This window comes from Anser cygnoides, chromosome 24 (assembly GCF_040182565.1).
Source record: "Anser cygnoides isolate HZ-2024a breed goose chromosome 24, Taihu_goose_T2T_genome, whole genome shotgun sequence".
NCBI classification, from domain to species: domain Eukaryota; kingdom Metazoa; phylum Chordata; class Aves; order Anseriformes; family Anatidae; genus Anser; species Anser cygnoides.
The window spans coordinates 4,327,610-4,354,963 of NC_089896.1; the positions used below are offsets into that span (position 1 = coordinate 4,327,610).

Below are 27,354 nucleotides of genomic sequence, written 5' to 3' on the forward strand. Positions count from 1 at the left end.
AAGCAAGTCCCACGTGGTTCCCCCTCAGGCCTCATCCTCCTCACGCTTGCTGTGGTCCTGGCCACAAAGTATTCTCTGTGGTCCCCATCAGTACTACTTAGTTCTGGAAGAAGAGCTAAATAAACAGACAGGGGAGCAAAGCAGATGAGGAGCTGAGGGAGCAATGGATCAGGGAGCTGGGCAAGGAACCTGGAGAAGTTCAGAAGCGCTAGGGTCTTGCTCTTGTTGCAGGATGTTCGTGACCCCCAGCTCTGAACAACTTGGAGGAAGCTCGTGCCAAAAGCAGGTCGGCGATTGTTGGTCGGGTGCTATCAGAAAACTGAAGTGACAGAGCGACTTAACAAATGTGGGAATTTTGTGTCCAAGCAGTCTTTTACTGAATCCTTTGGATGCCACGTAAGAGCTGCTTGTGCAGCCGACTTGCTCTGCTTAAATACCACCCATCTGTGTCGTTTGCCTGCAGTGTGCGTGGATTGCTTGCCTGCTGAGGTAGGCGCTCGGGTCTGTGCTGCCCATTGCCAAGATGTTCGGGGATGGCGCACGCTCCTGGTGCGCCTCCTCAGCAGTATTGGCATGCTGCAGCCACAGGGGCTTCTCTTCCCTTTCTGCTGCGATTTGGAGCTTATGCAAAGTGAAATCTCGTCTTTCATCAGTGCGATACAGCCCTGTATCCATAGAAGTCCTGTTTCTGAGAGCTCATGTTTAAAAACATGGGCAAATGGATCATTAGCTGTTTTAATTACCTAGCTCTGCTTTGGCAGTTGCTCCAACTTTTTGCAAAGCAACAATGGAACATAAAACTGGATATGGAAAGTCACTTTTAATAGAAAGAAAAACCTGTTGTTTAGTCTTTCCTTAGTGATTGCTTTGCTCATGCCCCAGCCAGCCCAGAGCTGAGAGAAGGAGACAGAGCAGCCTGGAACGTCCTGGGTGCAACAAGCCATGCTGAGAAGATGGAAAAGAGTGCCAGGCTGTGAATGGCAACTAAAATAAACCTTTTAAAAGGGTTCTTATTCCCAGTCCCCAAGAGAATTCAGGTGAAGTGCATCCAGGTCAGCTCGGTACTTCTGGCAGCTGAAATCCGAGCCATGGGTTTTGGTCCTCCGTGCACAGATGCAATCTATACGTGCACTTGCAGATGTCTTGGTGCCACATGTGGATCAAAAGAGACAGGCTCTGTAGGTGCTGGTAGCAAGGTATGCTTTCCTTTGTTCAGAAGAATCTGTAGAAAACCCACCCCGCACCCGTACACACCCCATACACACCCCAAAACCTTCCAGCACTGAAGGATATCTGATTGCTCTGCAGTACAAAGCACAAAACGTGTTGTACTCGACAGTTCAGGGAGGGAGAGAGATTCTGCCAAAGCGGTGTGGGAAGAATACTAGCCAAGACCACTGCCCTGGGCTGTGCCGACCAGGTAAACTGGGTGTGTTTATCAGCTTCTGTGTGTCAGAATAATTACTCGAGGTAAGGATTTGGTCATGCTCTTCAATATTTCCCTACTGACAAACATTCTGTGAAAAAAATCATGGCATCAACAATCCTGACATCTACTTCACTGCGGCTTCCTACTTCGCAAGAAGCCTGAACCTGGACCTCACTGAAAAAATGCGCAATTGAATGCTGTTGAATTATCACTGTATTGAAATGAAGGCAGCTTTATTGACCTGTCTCGGAAGCCAGGAGAGCATGACTATTCAAAATAAAAGGGTATTGGTTTCACTAATTGGTATGAAACATTCCTTTGACCCTAATTAGCTGTTGGTAATTTCCTTTTTTTTTTTTGCGTATTAGAAAAGAAACAAATTTGCATATCTGTAAAGGAGGAGTGTGGAGTTTGGAGCAGTGTGCCAGCGAACAGCAGTGGGATTTGGGTGGCTGGCGCTTTGGCAGCCTGGCTGGGTGCCATGCAGACAGTTGATGACACTCCTGAGCCAGCACAGCGCCTGACCAAGCTGAAGTTCCCAAAGCCATCAAGGTCAGTGTAACTGAAAGATTATCAAGTTAGTAGTAAGGGCTAATTACAGTTTAGGCTTTAAAAAGATCCCTCTTAATGTAACTGTTTTGATAAAAAAAACTTCCCAGTGTCTCTGTCCTGGCATGCATCTGCTGATCCACATCTCGGTTATTTACAGCTATTAGTAGGTGAGCACGGTTCCTCTGCAAGAATATTAGACACTTAATTTTGCAGGACCAACATGCAAATGCATTGTGTGTAGTGTATTGTGTCATTTCCTAGGGTGCAAAGTGCCATGCCACATTTGGTTGGGATGCCGTACTGTCAAGTGCTTCTTCCTTTACAGGTAGAACGTATCTGAACTCTAAAATCAAGCCCCAAAATGGTGCGATGTATTTGAGGAAGTGATGTGAGTGCCTTTTGTGATGGCAAATCTGAACACAGAATGGGGAATTCTGTCTAGTCAGTGCTTTGTATACAGCCAAGTATTTTACAGGTTATTTTACAGACTTCCCAAAAATACTCAACAATCACTCACCTATAAGGAGATTCATCCTCTGGTCTTGGCTTACCACACAATAATATTTCTGTTATCATCTGCATAATATTGCTGACAGCTTGTTTTGGCCAGGGGTGTGTCTTTTGGAATTAGTGCTTCCATTCTTGCTAAAAGAACACCAAACCTTAATGTGCTTTAGGTCTTTCCTTGGCTGTTAAGTTGTCAGGAAGCTGCAAAGAAGCTCAGATGACCATAGAAACAGCCTAGAGGAAAGTCTTGTGATTTTTTTTTTATTTTTTTTTTGTAAATTGCCCTAGCGAAAGTATTTTCAAAAGCCAGTTTCTGGGCTATGCTGAGGCAGAAGCTCCCAGGGAAAGATTTGACTCCTCAATTACCATTCCTGCTTTCTGCCATCTATCTTGTTCTTCGTCATGAGATTTCTTAATACTTGGGCCACAAACATGCCATGCTTCAGTTCAATACACGCAGACTTCCAGCTTAAGCCCGGACATTGTCCAGTTTTCATTTGAAAATGAAACAGAAGTGTACTTGCACATTAAATATAACATTCTGCACAGCTACTACTCGGGTAGCAGGGAAGAGAAAGAAAGGGCAACAAAGTCTGCTGAGTACAGATTGCTTAAATCATGAATATTCATCATGAAAATGAGGAGACCTGGAGTTTTCATAGCAGCTCCACCCACCGAACTGAAATAACTGTTACAGCCTTTGCCAATAAAACGCCAAGGAAAATGAATAGAAAATGAAGCCATGTGGATCGTGCCAAGTGGCTGTTTTCCACTCCCTGAGTTTAGCAGACAGAAACAAGAGGTCTCCAGCAGCAACAAAGCTTCTCCAGGTCGTGTGATCAAATATCCTTCGGCAAACACCGAATGTGGAGAGCGTCTGTGATCTGGACTGTTATTCCCATTGCCTGCAACCATGCTGCAGAGCGCCGTGTGGGCACTCTCACACCAACCCTTTCCGGGCCTGAGTTGTTTTGTATGGCTGCAGTAATCCCCTCCTGCCAGCTCTGCTTGCTTTCCATGTCAGTTCTCTTGTATCAAAACACCTAGAAATCCTCACTGCTGGTTTTAATTACAAGCATGTTAGCTGCTTCTCTCCATGTAATTACTAAAATGAATGGGGAAAGCAGAGATGAGAGAGTGTAAATGCTCTTCACACAGAAATGCAATTACGTCTGCGGGCGTCTTTCCAACTCCTCCATATGTTATGTAAAGTTTTGTGTATGTATGTATGAGTTAATGAGGATATTTATGTTTTCCCTTCTTACCTTCACAATTTATTCATTTCAGGCATATTTTATAAGGGATTTGTGATTATTAGGTAGACAGATCGGTATCTTCTTCAGGCACAGTCATATCTGCCTCAAAAACCAAAGAAAAGAGATTACATGATTATTCCAATCTTTGTGCACTATCAGCAAATATCTGATCTCGTGTGCTTGTGTGTTGCTAATCTTCTAAAGTCAGTTTTAAGTGTGAAGAGCCTTTGAATGGCCTCCTGAAAGGTGTGACATTAGGGAAATACTTGCACCTGTGCATCATTTCTTTGAGGATTTGTCTTCACAGTGAAATTAAGTCAAGTTGCCTGCATGTGAGTATCTTCTCCCCAGTTGGCCCAGTTGGAATAAAAGCAGCACCATTTAACAAGTCTGTTCTTTGCCCTTGGATGGGCTAAGTTGTTCTATGAGCTGTTAACTTCTCTTAATCCTTTTGGGATACATGATAGGAATCAGAAGGAAATCCTGGAATACAATGGAACGTGAGTTGACCTTGTCTGCATGCATAGGGTAGAGCGATTGTAATAGCCTCTGACAAATTGTACTCCATCAGGTTTTATCCCATGTCTCCTGTTAAGGCAAATAACCTGAGCTGTGTGCCATTACACCCAAGCTAAAGAGGCTCTGCATGTGGAGAGGAGGAGAAAGGAACAGATTTGTTGTGTGGTTAAACTTAAATACCTGTTGTTTTGGGGTCTGCCAGCTCCTGCTCTCTCCAGTCCCTACAGAAAGTCAGGGAGAGGTGGTCCTTGGCCGCCCTGCACACGTGAGAGCCGTGGCATCAGAAACGTGCTGCTGTGCTCCCTTCTGAAGGGCAAAGTCTGGGCTTGCGGCGAGCAGTCCTCTCGTCTGGTTGTTCCTGCTGGGGAAGCCAAAGGAGCTGAGTCCCTGGGGGCTTGTGTGCCTTTCTCAAAGGTGGCTGCTGTGGCAGGGGCTGGGTGTGAATCCGGTCTTGGACTAATTGTAGAATTGGCAAAGCAAAATTATTTTTAGGAGGTTAATAAAAAAAGATGAGTAAATACTACAGGAAAAGAAGCACAGATAGATATATCTGGAAAAAAAAGTCTTAAAAGTCTTAAATGCATTTAACTTATATTTACATAATCTTTGCAAGATGTTTTTGAATGAGAATTCTTACATGAAAAAAGTCTTTATTTCATGTTCAGTACTTACTTGCAAAAAATGAAGGTAATATGTGGCTTCTGGAAGCTTGTGATTCATAGTTACAGTGACCTGGGGATCAGGAATAATGTCTCATACTTCGTGTAATCTAAATGGCAACTTTGCTTGCGGACCAAAGAGTAAATATAATCCACAGAGGGTGTCATAACATCACTATAAATACTAAACAGCATGGAGGTAGGTGTCTCTCTAAATGCTACAAACACAGATGAAGGAAAATGCATGCATCAGATGCATTGTTGTTAGGAGACCTTTTAGTAGGTTCTTAAAGAAATGACAACTGTCCTTTCACTGAGTTGCTTCAAATATTCTTGCACAGGCAGTGTTGAAATAAATGCAGGATGTGGTTAAACTCGGGGCATTGTAAGATCACAAATCATTTCTATCACTCGATAGAAAGTGAAATCCACCTTCAGTGAAGTTTGTAGCAAATTTCTTCTTGCTATGCCCCTCTTTGAGGAGGCTGTTAAATAGGAAATATCATTGGTTGTGCAGCATGCCACACGGGGAGCGTTTTAGTGGTATTGTGCTTATGGAAAATATTCCAGAAGTTGAAACACAGCATTATTCCTTGTGAAAAGTATACATCACGGAAATCAAGTGAAAACTGACTTCATTTAAAAAAATACATAAGATACATGATAATACATCAAAAATGGGAAAGTTGTACTGAGTAAAGTGGAGGAAGTTGCTTCTTTAGTGCAATTCAGATTTTTCAGACGTGTTGTTTGTGCTGCCTCTGTGTTCAATGCTAGGAGTCTTTGTTTCTCTTTTTCAGCTGAACTTTTGGTTTTTGTCATGACTTCTCGGGAGTATCGAGAGGGAGTTTTTATGCAAGACAGTGGTTTCTGAGATTTGTGTGACAAGCCTGGGTAAAATTCAAATGACTGTGTGATTTAATCCATTTGGAGCTGTTGCACTAAATCACTGTAGCTGTTGCTGACATACCAGCCCACAGAAACCTGGAAGCCGATGATATAAGTTTATCTGCGTATCTACAGGTGAAAACTCAGACAGCCTTGAATTGCAGTGCGAAGTGTTTGCCTCTGTTCTGAATATATTTGGGGGATGAGCAGGGTCTGCTTCTCCGAGCGCTCTGTAAGAAGCCTTGGTGTGTTTTTCCATTGAAATAAATTGTCCTCAAGGTCATGCTGTCTTTCAGAAAATCATACGGTAGGAACTTTCTCTCTTATTCCCAGTGACCCAGGCCACAGCCTTATTTATTCAGGAAATGTGGATCAGGGAGCCAAAAGCATTCATAAGTTTCCTATCAGTAAATATGATCCTATTACCTACCGGTAAATAAGATCCCTGCAGTCGCTGGATCTGTGTTCTCCCGTTTGCAGATACCACTGACTTTCTGGGCTAGGTGAAAGGAAATGCAGAGTGAGAGAGGTTTCAGCTGTTCGTGTAAACCCTTTTGAGATGGCTTTGGGAAAGCAAGCAGTAGCATTAACCTTTCTCCGTTTTGATGCCAGGTTCACAACTGCTGTTACTTTATTTATGAACTTTGAGGTCTCAGCCTTTCCCCTTTAAGCTGATTGAATAGGTTGCAGAACAATTTCAAAATCGGAAGTGTGTAGAAATGCAAATAAGAATATGAATTGTGAGAAATAGTTCACAGAAGCTAAGATTGAGAGTATTATTTTCTATTGTATTCTAAGATCAAATGAGGTATGTTGCGTTCTAAATGAAGAAAGAAAATACAGAGTTCTTCATTCTTGGTTTTCCTCCCAGTAAAGCAATTCTTAGAGCCGTGGAAGGAATGGACACAGAGATTGGGGTTTTTAGCTTGTAAGCCAACATGAAATGGGTAAGGAAATTATATTGAGCAGTAAAGCAGCTCACACACAGGCGAATCATTTGGACACCTTCTATTTTCGGCCAGAGAATTTTTCACTTGCTCATTTAAGGTGCGTGTCGTTTCCAGTGAAGGTGTAGCTTTGCTGGCTCGGAAGATAGTGCTGCAGGAGCACTCTGCTTGGGGCAGCGCGTGTAGCTGGCCTCCAGCAGCCTCTGCAGAGCCTCCCAGGGACGAGGCTGGGCTAAGATCGCTCCTCCCTGCCCTCCAGGGCAGGACACGGCCACGCTGGCTGTCCTGCTGCTTGTCTCCTGCAGGCACAGAGGCATTTCTAGACTCAGGGTTGTCGGGCGGTCCCCTTTCAGCATCCATTACAGTGACTTAAAAATTTATAAAAAGAAGCGAAGAGGAAAAACTCGGTTTCATCCAGATCGTGTGCTGAGTGATGCTTTGTCCCAGGGGGGGATTCAGCTCCCGTTTTGCTCAGGGGTAGCCTCTGAGGCTGGGAGCATGTTCCTGGGCGCTGTGAATGGGAAATGGAAGTTTCCGTGGGGTCTCCTCAAGTCACCAGATACGGCTTCAGGAACTTGACTTGGAGCATTTATCTGCCATGCGGGATTACGTGCAGGAAGCTTTTGACTGGAAGAAATCAGGTTTAATGCTGAGGTTCTGGCCTGCTCTGACTGTATTCTTTCTGGCAGCTGTGCTGAAGTGCAGCTATTGAGCTTCCCATCTCGTGCCAGAACCTCGGCCGCTCCTCCGGGCACGGGGAGGACTGCAGAGGCAGTTCTACTCATTAAACGTATTTTTCTCTGTAAATCCATTTTCATAATTTTATTTTTGGATGGACCGATAAATAAGGGACTCTATTATGATAAACGGAGTACTTGCAGCAGCTATAATGCACAAATTAAAGTTGGAGCAGGAGGTTTGAAATGTTTCCATATTTCATAATGAAGCTTTAGTCAGTTCTGTCATCGCCGTGCTGCGCCAGATAATGTCTGGGAAGAAATACGTGGGAGCTTCCCTGTCCTGCTCCGGCCCGGAGGCCGGGGGTGCCAAACGGGAGCAGGTGGAGGGAAGGGGAGGGAAGTTCCTGCTGGCACAAAACATTCCTGAGGCCGAGGGCATGCGAGGAGAGCGCGGCCCAGGCGCGGTGCTGGCTCTGGACGCGGGCGCCGTGCGCACGCGGCGGCCATTACCTCATGTGGAGGGCAGCTGGGGAATGAAACTGGTGTTGGCGCTGGGAGCGTTTCCAAAACAACACCAAGCTCTTTTCCTTTCGTCCTCTCAGTTATACCACCTGTGTGCCTGGGAAAGGCAAAGCCTGTGGAAAGACTCCAGTAAATTGTAGGTGTGGAGTGAAATGCCTGGAGAGCACAGGGAGGATCGGCAGTGCCAACCCTAGCCGCTGCCTTATTAAATTTAAGATGAAAGGCCTCAACCCCCTTCCAGTCTCTCTTCAGACAGCCCCAGATGAAACTTTTCGGAACCCTGCAAGCTTCTCTGTGTTGCTCAGGGAAGTGAATATAATTTTCAAATACCTGCTGCAAGGTGGAGGGACCCTGGCAGCAGCAGGCCGCTGGGAGTGGATCGCAGACCAGGAGCAAACTGACTGCAGGACGACGTGACTGCTGCGTGCGTGGGGTCCTTCAGGGTTGCCCTTGGGTGCCCTGCAGAAGTGGCTAGTAAATGGAAAGGCTGGTTTCTTTGTGTTCGTGGACATCCTGCTCAAACGTGCCCAAACTTCCCTGCCCTGGGTTCATCGGCTGCTGCTGGAAAGTCAAATCCCCCTCTCAAGGGTCTCCACTGCGTACCTTCCTTAGAAATTCCCATATTACCACACTGCTCTATGGCTTTGCTGTAATTTCCATCTGAGATGAGTTCTGCTGAAACAGGACCACAATCTGAATCATTTCAAGCTTAGGAACTGGGACAAATAAAAGGGTGAATTTTGTTTTCATTTGCCTCCCACCGTGAAGGGGGCACAGGGCAGAGCAGCTTCTGCGTGTCGCGTCCTTTAAGGGCCAGTGGCAGCTCTGGTGAGCGCCGCTGCTCAGCCCTAGCACAGTCCTGTGATCTAAAAGAGATCATAAAACGATCTCTCTGGCATGGCCTTGCGGTGATCCACCTCGGTTGTATCCTACGCTGAGGAGTAGGGCCAGGAGGCGGAGGGAGGATTTCTACCTGAGATGGTTGCAGGGGGCCTGGGCCGTGCATCCTCAGCGGTACGGCAGCGAGCTCGTCGTCAGGCCTGCTCCGCCCGGCTGTTCTCCAGAAATCCCCTCACCTGGGACACCACCACCCAAAAGAGGGGAAAAAGCCTCCGGTGGTGCTTCTCCTGGGGATATTTGAAGATTCTTTCCTGTGTGTCAGATGTGTGAGCTGGTCAAAAAGTGTTAGTTGTTCCCCTCCCCAGCAAAAAATAAGCTCATGCACAGTTAAAGGGAGGATTGTGTCATGGCCATGCTCCCATTTCTCTGCTTGGTTCTCTTACCCTGGCTTTGGTCTGTTAAAATCTCTCTTCTTCTCTTGTTGCAAGGAGATTTGATTTTTAAAAAATTGTTTTAATTAAAAATGGAATAAACTAGATAGAAGAAACCTAATGCCTCCCCTGCCCACTGTGCCTCATGAGTTCATTCTCATTTGAGTGGCTGCTTGGGTATTTTTGCTCCCTGTGGTGCAAAATGCATTTTTATTTCTGTTCTATCTGACAACGTATTTGCATCTTGTGCTAAACAAGTGAAACAAAGCCCTCTTTGAAGTGCAGAAAGCCATTTTTTTTTTCAAAGGGGAAGCACGGAGTGTGGCATGTTGGCAGTGCACTTGGTTTGAATTTGTCTTGAAATGCTGAGATGTCTTTTGTGTGTGTTTTTTATAATTACATCATTAGCACCTTTAAAGTCTATTTCACTATCTTCTAAATGTTCTGGGTAGAAATGCAGAGACAGGAGAGTACCTGTGAATGGAAGAAAATCAGGCACACTTCACAGGGCAATTTTCCTGACCCATTAGGCCAAGAAGCACCCAGCCCTCTGGAAGATGGAGCTGTCTGCTAGTCTGCTTCACCCACAAGCACCATGCGCTACTCCCGCGGGCTATTTCTTATACATACATAAGGGAAACTCCCTTAAAACAGTCACTTCCTTAACCTTCTTCAAGGCCCTCTGAAGACTCATCTTTGATGCCTGCGAGTCCCTGCCAGCTGGCAGTGCCTGGCTGTTGCTGAGCAGAGAGTTCTGCTCGCCGTGCATAATGCTGCTCGCCTTCCACTTCCTCCTCCTCCCTCCCCTCAAGTTCGTCTCCTCCACCTGCTGCATCTTATTCTAATCTGGTTTGGGAGCACTTTGGGGCAGGGACTGTCTGATTTATAGCGTGTCTGCGTGGCCCCTAGCACAACGAGGTAAAAGCTATTAATTCAAATCACCCTGTACTTAAATAAAGCTTTATGGGATCAATACAGCTGTGCTATTAATAAATAACACAGCCGCGGTGTAGTAACTTTGTACTGCACGTCAGCTTAGAGTAGTCCCATAGCCTATTACAGAAACAGAGTAATTTCCTCAAAACCAGAAGCAGACCTGGGTTTTAGTTTTCCATTGAAGATTTCCAGTGCCTCAGAGTCCTGGCCCCAGCCACACACCAGGCTGAGCACGGTGCTGGCAAAATCAATTCGATCTTTAAGAACTCAAGAAGTGATCAAAGCACTAAGGATACTTTCTCCTCTAATCACAGCAAGATTGCATCTCAATTTATTTAAAATTTTTTCTAATTTTCTGCTTTGAAATCGTGACTCACGTTTAACACTTCTGCGGTGTCTGTCAGATGAGGAGTGATTGGCAACGTTTGCTCAAATGTTCAAAACAAAAACAATGCAAGGGAAAAGTTCCTACGTGGGTCTTGTCTGAAGAAAAACAGCTATGAACAGCGTAGTAACTGCTTGTGACAGTCTTACTGCGCTGTGTTAGAACATAGGGTGCGTGTGGTGATGTTCTTCCCCAGTGTACGTGAGTCCTGTCCCAGCCGTGTGTGTGCCCAGAGGTGCTGGGGGCTATCTGTGGGCTCCTGGCAAGCTGTGTGGGCTGTGGGGCAGAAGGACGGCCGTGAACTGCGAGGGTTGTGCGGTCACTCGGCCACCAGAAGCAGCAGCTGGGAGCTGGGAGAGGTGTCGGGCCGCTAAAAGCATCCCCACGGCAGGTCTGTGGTTGCAGGCTGCCTGTCGCGTTGGCCGGTGCTGTGCAGCCCCGCCACAAAATCTCATTTCGGGTTGGTTTTTGCAGCTGCCAAAGGCATCTCAGTGTGACATATATCTGTGTTACTGAGTGTATGTACCCCGAGACGGAATCACAAAATGACACCTTCAGAGCAGTGACTTCTAGGACAGACAGGACAAATGTGAAAGCAGGAGCATCTGTTCTGGCTCACCAGTGCTGCTGCACAGAGCGTCCCTCCGGGTAACTGGCATGAATTTTCCAGAGGGTTCTTATGTTTCTTATGACTCTGAACACTGCACAGTGGCCGAGACTGTCAGGGTTTCAGTAGCGTATTGGTGTGGTCCTGTTAGTGTTTGCCATGATGGCAATGTCCTAACAACGGGGAGATGCATCCCTTCTGCAAAGGCTGCCGAGTGATCCGTGCAAGAAACTTGCTTAAAACCCTGCAAAGAGAAAGTATTTGTCCTTTGCTTTGACTCCCTGCAGAAGCCAGTCCCACAAAGCTTCAGCAGCATGTCTGAGCTGCTAAGCTCTGCCGGACGCCCCGTGGGAGGTTGCTGGACCGATACCTGCACCCCTGCAAAGCGCTGCACCCCGAAGGCGGGGTCTGGGAAGTCCGGGGAGCTTTGTGCACAGCTCTGACTTCCTGCCAGGTGATTTTCATGTCGAAAGGTCCCCCTCCCACCCCGTCTTCCTTAACTCCAAGCTCATCGCAATGAGGAAGTAGAAGCACATGCTTGGTTTGATGTTCCTGCAGGTACAATCTGATTATCTGCCTTGGAGAAACCGGCTCGGATCCATTTTCCTGCCTTGACCTCTTCCAGAGCTTCACAAGCTTCTGGCACAGCTTTGAGGTCCAACCTGAAGAGTCAGGGGGTGCTTCTGAGTGTGGCAAAAACAACTGCAGAGCTTGCCCATGCTGCTGATGTTATGCAGCCAAATTAATTTACCAAAAAAAATAATGCTGAAAGTGAAGGGGAAGTCCCTTTATGTCCTGATTCCAGAGATTATGAGGGTGGTTTTGCCTAGGCTAGCCCAGCTGTTTCGTCTGTCCTTCCGCAACGTTTTAGTAGAGCTGGGAATATCTTGGTAATCGATAATTGGTCTTGAAAGTGTAGAGTAAAGAACAATAGAGCACTTAAGGATCAAGGGGATGTTTATCCTCTGAGTGTTGCTGCTGCCCCATCCACCAGCATCAGCCAAGACAACATCATACCCACATGCTACGTTGGATGTTGTTCGTATCAGCCGCAACTGATGATTGTATGTAGCTATGCATACCAGCCGCACATGTAATTCACCTTTAATAGCACTTCTATGATTCAAACTGTCTTTTTTTTTTTTTTTCAGGCTATTTTTAAATTGCTCAAATGGCAGGGCATTCATTACTTCCATGAGATGACTACATTTTTGTTCCCTTGTAGATGTTTGGAAAAGGAGTGTAGCGGTTTAGTGTCTACCAACAGTGGCTAATTAAGAACTGTATTTTTCAAATTAGTTTTTGGAGCAGTTTCCTTGAAGACTGGTATGGGAAGAAAACTATTCCAGCAATTTTTTTCAGAAAGTGATAAAGCTCTAACAGAACCTAAACTTTTCCAATAGTTTCCTATAGGTGAAAGCTGTTGATGGGTAACCCTTGATTTTATGATCTAATTGCTGGTGCTTCACGAGCACCTTTTTTGAAAATAATTAAATATTTAAGGGTCAGAATGATGCGAGTGAGATTTTTCTACTCCTGGCTGTAAGTTTCCCTTCGGTTAGCGAGCCCCGGTGCAATTGGCTTCTGAAGGAAACTATTTAAAGGTGAGCATATCTGGGCTGAAGAATGCACATTCCTTTTCACTGATACAGAAACGTGGTGTGAACAAACTTGCGTACAGAAGAAAAGCATAGCTTGCTGGTGACTGAATAATGGTTAATCTGTTAACAAAATCACTTATTGGGGAAAATCACTCAGTAAAGGACTGTTGTGTTTAATAACAGTCTCAGCAATGGAACAAACACATCATAGTTGACTTGCTTTATCAATATGCTGCTGGCTGCTTTCCTTTCCCTACTTTGTGATAACAATTACTACGTATGGGGCTAGGATATCATTCACCAGACGTAACTGTTATTAGACCATTGTGCATCTTAAGCTGCTATTTCCAAATGGCTTCTGTAGCATGGATTTTGATAGGCAGCTTCTGCAGTGCTAGAGCTTTTTTGGAGTTCAGCCTTTGGGTTTTATGGCTGAGGCTTCAAGGCAAAACCTGCTGAAGTCGCTTTTGGCTCTTTGTTGTTAATAGCTCATCGTGGAGCCCAGAAGCCCAGGAGTAGTTACGCCAGAAAATACCGGGAATGTGCAGATACGAGCTGGAAATGTCGCTGTGCCTTACGTGGGTATCTATCCCATGTCATAGGCCTTAAACAAAGAAACCCATGTCTTAAAGACAAGAGCCCAGAGTTCTTTCACAGGTGAAAGACCAGATCAGGAAGCGGATGGCTCACGTATCAAAACCCAAGGCCTGCAGCTTGTGTCAGCGTTCACCATTGCAAGTGGCAAAAATGGTGTTCCTCTGGTTTGACAGAGTTCTGCTCTCCCTGTCTCTCATGCATTGCAAGGACAAGGAGGAGCATGGAATCGTCTGTCTGCTCATGGGCCATGTAGTCACGGGACAGTACGTGTAAGTGGTAAATTGGGGTATTTGTTTTGTAATCCGGGTATAAGGAAGTCAATTAGGTGAAGTGAGATCACTGAAGATAGCTTTTCCAAAGAACCTAAGTCATTAAGAAACTTAATTTGGGATATTTTTTCTGGATATTTAGCTGTTGTACCAGACAGTATTGCAAAGGCTAAGGGATTTGGGAACTTGAGCTTCGTCGTTCTGAACTAGTCGAGGTTCCAGGTTTCGAGATCTGGAAACCCGCCTCAAATTTTGCAAAAGACCATGGAAACCTGGGCCACATATACCTGGGTCATGTTGAAAGTCGCAGTAATGAACCCTCTGAAGTGCCTACACCGTTTTAAGCTATGAGTTAAGACCCAGAATTACACGGAAACGCTTGCAGTTTTACGCTGTTTCCATTTCATCCCACTTCTTGTCATCCAGCAAACCCCCTTCCCTCTGATCTTCCCTGCTCAGCCGCTCTCAGCCGTCGCTCTCCAAGGCAAATATTTCCTCTGCTGCCAGAGGAGAGAGGAGCAGGGGAACTTTCCCAGGTGAGGAGGGTTCCTCCCACTGCTTTGCCCTTCTTTTTTTTTGAAAAGCAAGCTCTGTTTCTTCAAACAGAATGGTAACACTTAGGCTTCCAGTTCTGCTTACCCCCTGGCCTGGGCTTTGTAAATGTAAGTGCAGATTATGAATGCATGTGCAGTGTCTGATATTTCGAGGAAGAATACTTTATAACTGAAATCTCTCTTCTCCTGGGGATGAAAGCAAAACAAATTTAAGGATTAAATCACACAGAGGTATAATCCCCAAGGGAAACTTACTTTAGTTATTATGATTATATTACGATGTACGCCTCAGTACAGCAGAAGCTGTGTGAATACCATTTCAGTGGGGAATAATTTTTAGTCTTACAGCCCATAGTACATTATAATGCATTTCTGGGAGCCTGATGAATAATAACTGCAATCCTCAGATTTCCTTGCTTTCTTCGGTTATTTTGGTATTCCTAACCTTCTCTTTTAAAAGAAAAAGGAAAAGAACAAGATATTCTTAAAATACAAACTTGCAGTAATTTAGTTAAAGAAGTTTTAACCGAGCATTAATTGCACGTCTCTGTATGTACTGGGTGGTAGGAAATGTTTATGCAGTTTGTGGAAGAGTAACAGTGGGAGCCATTTCATAGAGCCTTGTACTGGAGAATAAAAATTCTGCTGCAAGACCCGAGTGATCAGATCAGGGATATGTGTGCCCGTTCTGCAGAAGTCGGTTGTGTGAAATGTGGGAACCGAGGGCCTTCGGTGCGTGTAGTTGCGTACTCTTGTGTGATCGTGCTCCCTTGGGGTGCTGCCTGCAGGCAGCAGATCACCCCCCAGAGCCTGCTCTGGGCCTGATATTGGGGTACAGCAAGGTACCGATGGCTGCGCTGAGGCTCGAGTCTTAGAGTTCTGCATCCCACTGCTGCACGGGAAGGAAATGTACAGCTCTAAATGTAGAAAACAGAAGTTTGGGGATTTCAAACAGCAATCTTTTGGCAGATGCAGGTGAAGCCTGTCCCGGTGTTTGAATGAACATGGAATAAGTGAGACTAGCTAAAAGCAAAACAAAAGGTTGTGGACAAAATCTAGCAAATAACTCCTGGGTACAGTAACAGCAAGCGTGTTTAGATAGCGAACGAGCGGCGCTTGAAAGCTGCTGTTTGGTTCAGTCCTAGCATCTCCTGCCTACACAGCCAGCTCCTTTCCCTGCCCCACGTCCCATCGTATTTCACTGCTTGCGTGTACCGAACACCGGAGTGTTTACAGGCGATTAAGTGAAGTACAGCCAAACTAAGTGACTTGACCAAGGTCACGCCAAGAGTCTGTCAGAGCAGGAACCTGAGCACAGGTCTCCAAAGCCCTAGGCTGGTGTCCTTACCATTAGGTCATCCTTCCTGTGCAGACTGAAAATCCATATTGGTTGCATTGCTGCACTGTACGCGGCTTCAGAACAGCTGCCCCTAGAATACCGTGCTCCTTACCGAGCACTTCATTACCAGGAGGATATTGATTGACACATTGGAGGGAGTTCAGAGAAGAGCAACAAAAATAATTAGGGAGTGGAGAGATTGACTTGAGAGATTGATTTATGAGGGAAGATTAAGTGAGATAAATATGTATAGCTTGGCTTACCTGCAGCTGAGGATGGTGCACGATAAGTCTGCAAATATTTAAAGTGTGTAAACAATCAGGAGGAAGAATTCCCAACGCTGGTCCAGTCTGTTCGTAACGTGGTGGTGCCACGTGCAGTTGTGCAGAGCTCTTCGACAGCACGGCTGGGCCACGGATCCTGCCTCTGAATGTCTTTTAGGGAAAAAAATGGCTTTTGGAGCTAGGGTTTAGTGTTGGTTCCCTTTTTGGAGCTCAGGGAAGCTCCTATGGGATGTGGCTGGGGGTGAGAGGTCCTTCTTCACCACAGGGTGCTGGACTCTCCCTTGTGGGAGTTTGGAGGGCGATTCCCAACCTGGGGCAGCAGGAGCCCAAGTCACACACCCATACAAAATGGGCGGTAAACCGTAGAGGAAACAGAAGAATTGCAGCTAAAATCACTTCCATCAGTTAATGCCAGTTGCCATGGTAACTACAGGACTTGATTATTATGGAATAGCAGAGCAAGAGGCCAGGTAAAGCTTGTGGAAATTCTTAGCCTGAGTTGGACAGTCCCAGTTTTGACCATCCGTAGAATGAGTTGGAAATGAGGTAGCTCAAAAAAATCCCGAAATAACATCCGAAATCCCATTTTCCAAGGAGAAAGGGGTTGATAACAACAAAGCCTCCATGATTCTGTAGCTATAATGGTTGCTGATGACATTTGCTGACCGCAGCATCAAATAACTGTGCTCCAGAGCTTGCTGGTGTCGCTGCCCAGCCGAGGCCATGGCCACCGTGTGCTTTGTCAAGTAGCTGGTGAGTCTCAGCAGTCGCCCTGCGGTGAGTCTGCTGCCTCGCCGTGTCCTGGGGCTGCCCCTCTGCTCTGCACGCCGCCTCTCACCCCGAGCACAAGTCTGGGGTCTCTTGGCTTAGAAAAACATACCCTAAAGCAGCACAGATGCTCCTAATTTTTATCACTGTGTGTCCGCTCTCTTCTGTAAACAAGGAGAAGTCTCGGAGCCCTGGGATCCCTTTGTTTTCCAAGTAGGCGACCTGCTGTGACCAGGGAGGCACACCTGAGTCTCAACACACCCCTATCAGAGAGCTGCTGTCAAGTTAATTATGCGATAAAAAGACAGAAGGGACCGATACAGCAAATGGGAAGGGCAAGGCAAGCACCGACAAAGTGAGGATGGCCAAAGGCCGTCTTGTTGCTCTTTGAGACGGTCAGAAGCAAAAGCCTGCGAAGGACTGGGAAGCCACCAGCCAGGTCAGGCAGTGTGCTCTTGGAGAGGGGCATCCCCGAAAAATGCAAGAGGGGCTTCTGCTCTTCCCCTTTCGCCCTTTTTATCAGAGTAAATCCTGTGCAGCTTTGCTTCCTTTGATACAAAGCTCAGCGAATTCTGCTGTCTGTCTCTGAAGGGTGTGCTGGCAGTAATCCTGTCCATGTGCTGCAGGAGCAGAACACAGAAGAAAGAAGACAACGAGAGCTGCTAGGTCCAAGATCCAGAGCTACCTGACAACAAGTTGCAGCCCAAAGCTACAGTGAGCTGACTGTCATGGGCAGGGAAAAAAAAAGTCTGAGCTGTAAAAGTTGTTCAAGCATGAGAAGGCCCCAGAGGCAGGGACAGGACCCCGAAACACTTCTGAACTGGGTGGTCACGGAAGCCTTTTGGTGTTAGAACTGTAGAAATGTCCTTACTTGTTTCTTTGTGCAATGAAAGTGGGTCCTCAGACCCCATACCTGTCTGGGGCTTTTCAGTCCACGCTTCTCCAAAGGATTTTTGTCCTCTGCTGTCCCAGCGCGGGCTGCTGGCCATCCCCTGCCCCTGCAGTGCCCTGACCGCCCTGCGGGGAAGGCACCCATCAGGGAGAGAAGGGGGAGTGCTGTGTGTTGCTTAAAAAAAGAAGGAAAGTAGTAATGCAATTTATAAACAGTGGAACCTTTCGGCTGTCTTGGAATGTGCGCGCTCAGCAAGGTGGTGGGGTTTAATGGGAAATGGGCTGTGCCCAGCGTGGTGGGGAGGAGAGGTTTCAGTGGTAAAATCTTGAGGAAATAAACAGCAAATGGTCATGCTTCTGTGGGGACGTTTGGTTATCCTTCAATGCTGTGAATGAATAAATTGTCCGTGCCAGTAAATTCAGTAGGAGAGCCTAATACATATATCCATATATATATATATATAAATAAATAAAATATGTTATATAATATGTTTATGTATGTGGAGACTCCTGGTCTTAGCCAGGTCTGTAGTGCCATGGGATTGTCTTCAAGAACTCTGCCAGAGACTCTTGACAGACCACTGCGTGGCCAAGAGGGCTCTTCCCTAAGTGATGTGCATTTCCCAAGTGCTTTCAAAGAGTTTGGGGATTGGTTTTTGGCTTTTAGGTTTTGGTTTTGTTCTTTTTTCCTAGGGCTCTGCATATGTGCTAACATCTGATAAAACCGAGAAGAAGCAGCCCTTTTCCTAGAGAGAGGCTTCACTGAGCTGTCACCGCGCTAGGCACGGATCTAGGGCTTGCGTCAGGGATCCTGATGCACACCTGGGAAAAAGAAGGGATTTGAGGTTGTCAGGCCAAGCTGGCCATGAAGGTGCAAAATGGCACGGAAATCTCTGAAGAGGCCATGTTTGCTTAGGGGTGACTCCATGTGCTGAGTGCATACCTGTATTTTGTGCAGGACAAAACGTTTTTGTTTTGTCCTGCCCACACGTCCGGTGTTGGGCACTGTGCTGGCCCGTGAACACGTGAGACCAGGCATTGAGCATGGCTGCACCAGAACCACAGGGATGCGTGCGGCTGTGAAAAAGGAAGGTGCTCGCATGTAGTTGCACCTACAGAACTTCTCGGTGAGCTTCCTTGCCACTCGCCTGCCCTGCCTCGTCCTCCTGCGTGCAGAGGAGCGGCCCCCAGCTTGTGCTCCCCTTCCAACTACATGCTTGTGCCTTCCCATTTTCCTTTCTTTTCATTGCAAGCTCTGTTTGTAGTTATACAGTCAGGTCTCCACAGAGTAATTTACTGGCAGAATCTCTCCCAGAATCCAGCTTGAAACCAAGCTGTAAAAACAGCTGAGAGTGTAAATAATTCATGCAGACAATATGACTTTTTTATGTAAATTCGGTGCATTAACCCTCTATTATAATGATGGACGACAGATATGGGCGACGTTGCCTTGGTAAGAGCTAATGGATGGCCGCCATAAATTCACTGCACATTTTATTGTGTTGCTGGAAATTGTGCCTTCAGGCAATGCTGTTTACTTTTATGTAAAACTCAGGGTTCCCTAAATATTACAAATATTTTACATCCGACTCCTCAGCATTTGGGCACAGCACACAAATCAAGCTTTCTTCATCTGAGTTGTAATTAAAGGTTTGTTATTTTTTTCAGGGACAATTATCTAAAACTATAAAGAAATATTTTTTCCCTTTAGATGTTCAGTCATTGACTTATTAGCAAAACCTTTGAAGAAAGATATTAAATAACTGCAACATATAACTTTGCATTAGGCTGTGTGTCGTATGCATAGCAAATTTGGAAATAGTTCCTTGTTACTAGTTTTTATTTTTTACCATTTCTTGTGCTTAGTTATACATAAAATATTCCTTTTTCCCCCTCACATATGCTTCTCTCTATAATTCATATCTATTTTATCAGGGTAATTCTCTGAACCATGTCCTTGAGGAATTCAGTCTCAGTAAACATGGAAACTTCAGTTCATTTCAGGGAATTTTAAATAAAGATTTTTTTTGGTTACTTTTTGGTTTCATATGTCACTGTTTTGCACAGACCTTAAACAAGCAAATTGCGATGACACAGGTGATTTGCTCACACAAAAGGGCTTCAGCAAAACAGATACACCAGAGTACAATTTTCTGATTTTTTTTAAATATTTAATAATTATTGTAACTGTACAATTCACTTTAATCAGTTTAATCTTGTACGCTGCATCTTTGGGAAAAGAAAACAAGGGAAAAAAAAAGCAGTCGTATATAGGAAAGGAGGAAACTAGTGCTGGTGCCAGCGTGAAGTGAATCCCATTTGTAACAAAGGTAGTTAGCAGCGGGAACAATGGCACGCGCGTCCCTGTGCGTGTGCTGAACAGCGATTGCCCAAGGGACCCTAATGACCAGAAGAGTCTCTGGCAAAGCACCTATGTGGGGTTTATTGAGAGCTCTGCTGGAATTTGGAAGGGAAATCTTGCGGCTTAGTTGTGATAAAGGCAAGTTCTCGGTCTCTTTTCAGAGGAATGTGCCTTTTCTTGGCAGGTCTTACGTTGCTGTCTGTATGACGGAAGGCTGCACAAGGTTGAATATTGGGTGATTTCAACTTGGCTAGCACAAGTAGAAGACCCTAATTTCACGAGGACTAAACAGAAGGCATTTTGCAAGAGGTTAAAAATATATAAATATAAATAAAAGAGGAATGCAACAATTACAAAAGAAGGACTAATGAAAGCAGTCTTGTGAATCACATGTTAGTATTAATAAAGGCTAACTGTTTAATTGCACATAAACCTATTAATAACTGGATTTATTTTGTTTCCTGGCTATGCGTGCTGTTTTCAACTATATTAGGAATGTCACAAGATAAAAGTGCGTGAGCTATAACCAAGGGCATTGACTTATTTTTTCAGTCTTTTTAATATTGACTGAGATTCCTAAATTTGGACTTTCAGATTTTGCACCTTATTCTTCTGACGTGCTTTACTGCCCTGAAGCCACTTTGCAAAATTCATAGCGGCTTTCACATGCTCTGATGCTTCTTGGGACCAATTCAATCTTGAACAATAGATGTGTGTGCAGTAGAGCCAGGAAATGTTACACTGGAGATCATGGGCTTATTCCCCAATAACATTTTGATTTGTAAAGTATTCCACTACACAAAACACACACAGGAGACAACATTAAAAAACATTAGAGCCCATAGCCAGCAAGACAGAAAGGTGACTTAAAATACAGATTGACAGCGTGGCCTGGGATGTGGGCAGGACACACTAAATAATCAGCGGAAACATTACAGAAAGCGTTTTCAATATTTTACATTCCTCAGTCATTTAACAAATCTCTCCTGGGATGGCATTTTGCCTTTTTAAAAAAACATTCACCGGTAGCCAGACAAATGTTTCTTTCCTATTGTTTAAGACAAACGTGCTGGTGGTGAACCATGCGTTTGGAGAAGGCGCCTTGCCTCGTCTCATTCCCACCCTGCTCAGTGCGGGGCAGCACCGGAGGGGGGGCTCTGGGAGGCAACAGACGGCAGGTTTGGTTTTTCTCTCCCCTCTCCACTTTGATGCGTTTGAAGGATGCGTTGTGGTAGCCCAGGAGGTGCAAGTGTTCAGCAGGATCTTCTTCCTCGGTGCCATACGTGGGGCAGAGTGTTCTTGGGTCCGTGGCTCAGCACCACGCGATGGTTAATGGTGCGCAGAGCAGTAAGGCATCGTTCTGTCCAGGTACTCAATTTAAAGGTCAAATGTTTTGAATTCTTCCATATTAACTTGTGTGTCACCCATCTTGGACAATTTTCTCTTCTGTAATTTGTTGCAAGAATTGGAAGACTTTGGCTGCGCTGTTAGAGATCGTTACAAATCCCAGAAGTCCAGGTGGGACTCGTTGGTGGCAGTTCAAGAGTCTTTCTTCATAATTTGCTCTGAAAGCATTATGTGCTTGTATTCTTCACTGGATGTTCTGAGAGGCTCTTTGTCACCCAACTGGTGATGAAGGATTGCAGCCAACATCTTTAGATTAGGGAGAAAAGGAAAGGGAGATTTAGGTTAGGGAGAAAAGAAGACTGGGAGGGGATCTCGTCAATGTGTATAAATAACTGAGGTGTGGGAGACAGAGGGATTTGGCCAACCTCTTTTCGGTGGTTTGTGGGGATAGGACAAGGGGTAATGGCCACAAGATAGAGCACAGGAAGTTCCGCACCAACATGCGAAAGAACTTCTTCACGGTGAGGGTGACGGAGCACTGGGACAGGCTGCCCGGGGAGGTTGTGGAGTCTCCTTCTCTGGAGATACTCAAGGCCCGTCTGGATGCCTACCTGGGCAGCCTGCTCTAAGGAACCTGCTTTGGCAGGGGGGTTGGACCCAATAATCTCTTGAGGTCCCTTCCAACCCCTTCAATTCTGTGATTCTGTGATCTTTAGGCTATCCGTCCTTCCTCCTTCTTGATCTACTTGTGCAGATTTCCAGATGTTGCTGTTAGTTTTAAGGTTTCTTGGTGATTTTGTGGTTTATGCCTTGTCAGAAAAGGATACAAAATCCATCCCGAAAATATATATATGTATTATTTTCATATATATATATATAGTCCAGTATATAGTCATCTGCCAAACCTGGAAGGCCTCTATGACTGCAAGCTTTACCTACGATCTGTCTCTGCCTTCTTTCAGGAATGTGATGGGGACAGAAGAAGCGAGGAGCTCTTGGAAAGCCCCACGGTGCTGGGAAAACGGGACGTCCATACTAACCAGTAGGTGAGGTTTAGCTTTGGTTAATTTAGGGGGCATGAGAAGAATGACACCCAGGCTGGCACACCCATTTCTAATCTCTAAATGCAGCATTGTCAATATAGAGTGAGGGTTTTTGCTAGCCCTCTTCTTCTCTATTTAATACATTTAAGTACTGCACTCTGCATATGAAGGATAGTGATGTTATCAGAAAGCATTCAAAAACATATGTTTTAATGAAATGTGTTGACAACTGCTGAAGTAAAGTTTTTGTTAAGTCTCAAGAGTTTAGCCATGACAAGCAGTATTAATGAATTGAATTAATTAAAAAGCATTTCAAGATGAAACGGGGCCTGTTCTATGTAAAATGCTCTATACATTAGACAAGCATTATGGAAATCACTGCTTTGTACTACACTGTAATGCAGCCATTTATAAAAGCTTCTCAAGATCCATGGATAGCAGTAATTTGGGTTTTAGCGTGTCTTTGAAATTCATTGAATACAGCATGTGCTATTTAAAAGCATGAAATCTGGATAGTTCCACTGCCATCAAAGTTCGTAGGGCTTGGAGAGGGAAGCGGGAGCTCAGCATTACTGGAATGAGCGGCGATGTGCAGGGAAAGAGAGGAGCCTGAGGAGCACCTGGCAAGCCCAAGCCGAAGTTGGTCCAGGTGTGGGCAGTGCGTGGCATTTGGGAGCAGGCTGTATAACTAGCAACAAGCCAGGGTCCCCAAACCAGTCTGAAAGGCAAGTGATTTCACAAACAGCATCGTTTCTCTCATCCTTGCTGGTCCTCGGCCTGGCTGCCCTGAAATCCCCTCCTCAATAGACCACGCTTGGTCTCCAGCACCTCTGCTCTTTAGTTGCTGTGCCCTCTCTAAGACTAATACTGTCAACTGCGACCGGGGGCCTTGAAAAAGAAATCCGTATTCCACGTCAGGTCCTTGCGCAGCATGCAGAATAGTCAAGCGAGGGTGTGCCCACGTGGGACCTTTCTCTTCGTGTACGGCACAGTTAACCTGAGCATCTGGCCACGGGTCAAAGAAACTAAGCGTGAGCAGGGACGGTGCAGGCCTAGAACAGGTCCAGAGAGATGAGTGTCCACCAGCAAAGGGCAATCCTGCCTCGTGGCTGGCCAAAAGCAGTTGTGAAATGAGAGCCCTTTACAGGCAGCTTTGCTAAGTGGGAGATGTCTGTTTGCACGTGGAGCAAGCTTAGCTGAGTTAGGATTGTTATTTTTCCCAGGAAACAAAGATTTGTGTGAAACAGCACTAACTCAACACATTAAAGAACATATCTTTAAAATATGACTAAACATCTAACATCCTGTTTATAAAAATATAACCTAGGTGACAGATGAGAGAGAAGCAGTGAACAACAATAAGATTTCATGCATGCACGGTGAAAGTTTTCATTTTGTATGTTTGAGGATTTGGCTCAGAACAGGCTATTTCAAATGGATGCACCTTTATCTGTCTATTTTGTAATTTGTCTTGGTCTTAATAAAGGAAATTACGTCCCGCAGGAAGAAGTAGCCACAAAACTGTCAGTAGCTTTCAAATGTTGTAGTGTCTTAACACTGCCTATTCAACCAGGAATGTGACCGCTCAGTGGGAAAGAAAAAAATCCTAAATGCAAAATGATACAGTCAAATTCCTCAAGTGATGTAAACTGACACCCAAAGGATGGTAAAGTTTGCTAAATGCTCAGCTGCTGCACGTGCTTCTAAAAATGCATTTGATGCATTGCTTGGAATATCAGTAAACCTGACAGGCAGTCTAGTTGGGTAGCACGGGGGGATAATTTGCTTGGCCCTCGGTGGGGTAGGAGAAGAGCTACCCACGTTGCCTCCCAAAACGCTCAGGGAGATTCGTTCCATAAGCGGGTATGATTTTGCTTTGTAGAAAAAATAAGAGAGCTCGTTCTGCTGCTTCACTAAACCAGGAGCAATGTGTTTGCACTTGTCGCAGTTGCCATTTGCATGTAGTATCTGCGTGGTGAGAACTCCGGAGCCTGCTTCTACCTGCCGAACAGGCGCAGGTAGCGTTCGTGTCTGACCAAAAGAAGTCTCTCCCCCCTGGCTAGATACTCTGCTCCATGCACGGCAGTATCTGCCGAAACGAGCTCTAGCATTTTCTATTTCCCTTCAAACTCTTCTTGCTAACTAGGCTCTAGGAGGGACCAAAGCCCTTTGTATGCAGCCCTGCTATTTTCAGGGCTGAAGCAGCCCTGCCTTGATGAACCGAGCAATTACTGCTGAGCCAGGCTGGCAGCTGGTACCTAGGGGAGGAAGAGAGCTTCGTGCAGTGCTGGCACCTCTCCCCTGGTGCGCAGGGGTGGGGGGATGTGGATGTCGCAATGACACGAGACGTGTGTCATTCTGTCTGTCTGCTGGACAGGGGCACAGGTTGGGGTGCTGGGCAGGCTCGAGGCAGAGCACTGAGCTCTTCTCCCTGGGGACCCACGGCCCGACTGAACGCGGGCTCCCAGAAGATGCAGGTGCCTTAACCAGCTGCTTACTGAGCTCAGGAGTTGCTTAACAAGCTGATCCTACAAATTTTTGAAGATACAAAGCTCGAGACAAATGGTGACTTAGCTTATTACCGGTAATATTTGCTCATTTTTAAATGGTCAGTCAGCCTATGTGCAGGTGTGTGTTGCTTCTTTTTTGTGCTTTTCCACTTAGCAAAAAAAAATCTATTTGGGCTGTGATCCAGTTGCCACTTGTGCTGTTGGAATAGCCTGGTTAAGTGAAAATACCCAGTCGTTTCCTAATCAAACTGCTGCAGCATTTTAAATTCCGAACAGGAACTTTCTCTGTGAGCGAGTGGGAAAGTAAAGAACATGGGGGGGGTAGGTACTTGTGGGAGAAACAGGGGGAAGAAGGGCAGAAAGACATGGTGAAAACTGAATAAGAAATACTGTTTGTACCCTTACATTGCAGAGAACAATAAATAACGTAAACCCAGCCCAGATCAGCTGTAATGAGAAAGATGGGAAGAAAATTGGTACTGGACCCTCTTCTTATGGCCAGCACCTCCAGGAGGAATTGCAGCAGCCCGGAGGCAGTCGGTCAGGCACAATTCCCTCTGTTATCATTTACTTTTAAGGGTAGCAGAAGGAGTCTTTGCAGTGGCGAATTATTTCTCTGGCTCTTGGGAAGGGTGGCGAGCTTTGAAACGGTTTCCAAAGCACAAATTGGGGAATAGCTCTGTAATGCGCTTGATTTTTGTTCGCTCAGTGGCAGCTGAGAAGAGCGTGTAGCAGTTAAATGAACATGAGCATTAATCACTTCAAATGATGTAACATGCCCAGACCATGTAACAGCTACTATCTGAATTTTATTTTGTGAGGAGCAGTACAGTTGCAGTTCATCCTGAAATCCTGGCTGGAATCTGTTTCTAATCCCAAGTGAAGTAATTTTGTATTCTCAGCTCAGCATACAGCAGAGCAGGAATCAGAGCTGCTGTAGCATCGCTGAGCTGCTTATAAGACACTAGAATGTAATGAGCATTTCAGAAAAAAAAACACATCCTCGTAGGCTTCTCCAAGGAGAAAACGCTGCATCTAGTAAGGCAGAAGGTGATGTTCAAAAGCAAGGGCACCAGCCAGCTGTGGTGGTAGCAGAGGGCAAGTCAGCTCTGCAGGCACAGTGTGCCTCTCACGCAATGTGCTGCTCGTGAGAGAAGAGGGAGATCCGAGCCCTCGCTGGAATAATGGCAGGGAGGGTCATCTCCAGTGCTTTTGTGATCTTTAACCAATAGGTTTCTTCAAAAGAGAAATAAGCAGCCTTGCCCTGCAGCGCGTTGGCGTTCCCGGTTCTGAATGGTTCACGACTTCGCAATGGTACAACAAAAGTCTCGTCAACAGACCCCAAAACAGGTGAAGATATTCATCAAATCTGATGGGGTTGCTATTAATTAGGCTTGTTAAATGCTAGTTACGCTTTTCTTAGTATTACCATTTGGAGGTTTAACTAACAACCCTAATGGGGCTACTTCTGCAAGATGTTAATTAGATATGGCAATTCCACTTACCCATGCAGCCCCGGCACACAACCATCACCCATCAATATTTAATTTAATTACTGATGTTGTGGTGCAAGTCACATCTGATTTAAGAGATAAATATGCTTAATTATTAATGAGATAAAACACATACAGTATGTCACCTTTTGTCATTCGAGCTTTATTAAGTACAGTCAGAACAGACAAATGTGAACATCGGCGAGGCTGCGACGTGGTGCTCTGCATCTCCGCGTGATTCTTGTCCTTCAGCTTACCTGGGCTCACGCTGTATTATAAATAAGATAAACAGAGCTGCGAGTGTGCAAAGCACAGTTCTACAGAAAGAGAAATTTGTTATTTGAATAATTTATCATTTGCGTTGCTTTGCTACACAATAAAAAGTGGGCACTCTGCTTGGATCGTACGTAGCGTCTGTAGAAATTCATTTTATCGTGTCTGATCGGGGTATGCTAATTGGGGTTGATGTGGTGTGGTCCGGAGGCCAGGTGCACAAGGAACCAGCAGCAGCCTTTGAACGCCGTCCGCCTTGCCATTTGCATTGGCCGTTGTCTGCGCGGAGCTTCCCACACGAGGCTGCTGGGAGCGGCGTACGGGATTGTCATGCAAACGCCACGCAACAAGGCAGAGCTCTGGAAAGGGCCATGCGAAATATTGCTTACCTCTTTGTAAAGCAGGGGGAGAGGACAGGCTGCTAGGCCCTGAGGCTCGTTACGGTGATTAATTGTATTACAGCTGCTTCCAGCCAGGGCTGGATTCCTTTTTCACGAGGGGCTTTATACGCTGGACTGCCAGCCCAAACCTTACAGCTAAATAGGAAAAAGGGGAATGCGCGGGTGCCACGCAACCAATGCACCAGATTTGGTGAAATTAATGAAACTGCTCGTGCATATTTTACTGTGGAGGATGAAAGCCATGGAAGGTCCCCCTCTGTACACAAAGTGGCCTTTGTAAGCTTCTGCTTCCAGGGGTTCACAAGCTAGTGCTAGAAGTTTGTGTGGGTTGAAACTTGCTGTGCGAGATCTTTGCCTAGGGGCCATTTGGTTTGATGTGTTTGACAAAATTTTAAGAGATCCTAAGTTAACTGTGCCAAACAAATAGTTTTCGAGAGGCTGAGAAGGTTTTTGGAACTTCCTTG

The 27,354-nt window shown here is 45.6% G+C and overlaps 1 protein-coding gene across 44 annotated transcripts in view; it reads left to right on the plus strand.

Moving 5' to 3' along the window:
• The window catches only part of LOC106037988 (uncharacterized), a 129,658-nt gene that overhangs the window by 72,642 nt on the left and 29,662 nt on the right, over nt 1-27,354 (plus strand). For 15 of the 44 annotated variants that reach the window (XM_066982457.1, XM_066982446.1, XM_066982454.1 and 12 more), the window contains exons 3-4: nt 1,798-1,981; nt 22,133-22,212. In XM_066982457.1, the coding sequence (XP_066838558.1) occupies nt 1,798-1,981; nt 22,133-22,212 (264 nt within the window). Of the gene's footprint in view, nt 1-908; nt 1,421-1,797; nt 1,982-11,025; nt 13,875-22,132; nt 22,217-25,135; nt 27,331-27,354 lie in introns of those variants that run through there. The other 29 variants (XR_010826451.1, XR_010826457.1, XR_010826453.1 and 26 more) reach the window with 6 other exon arrangements.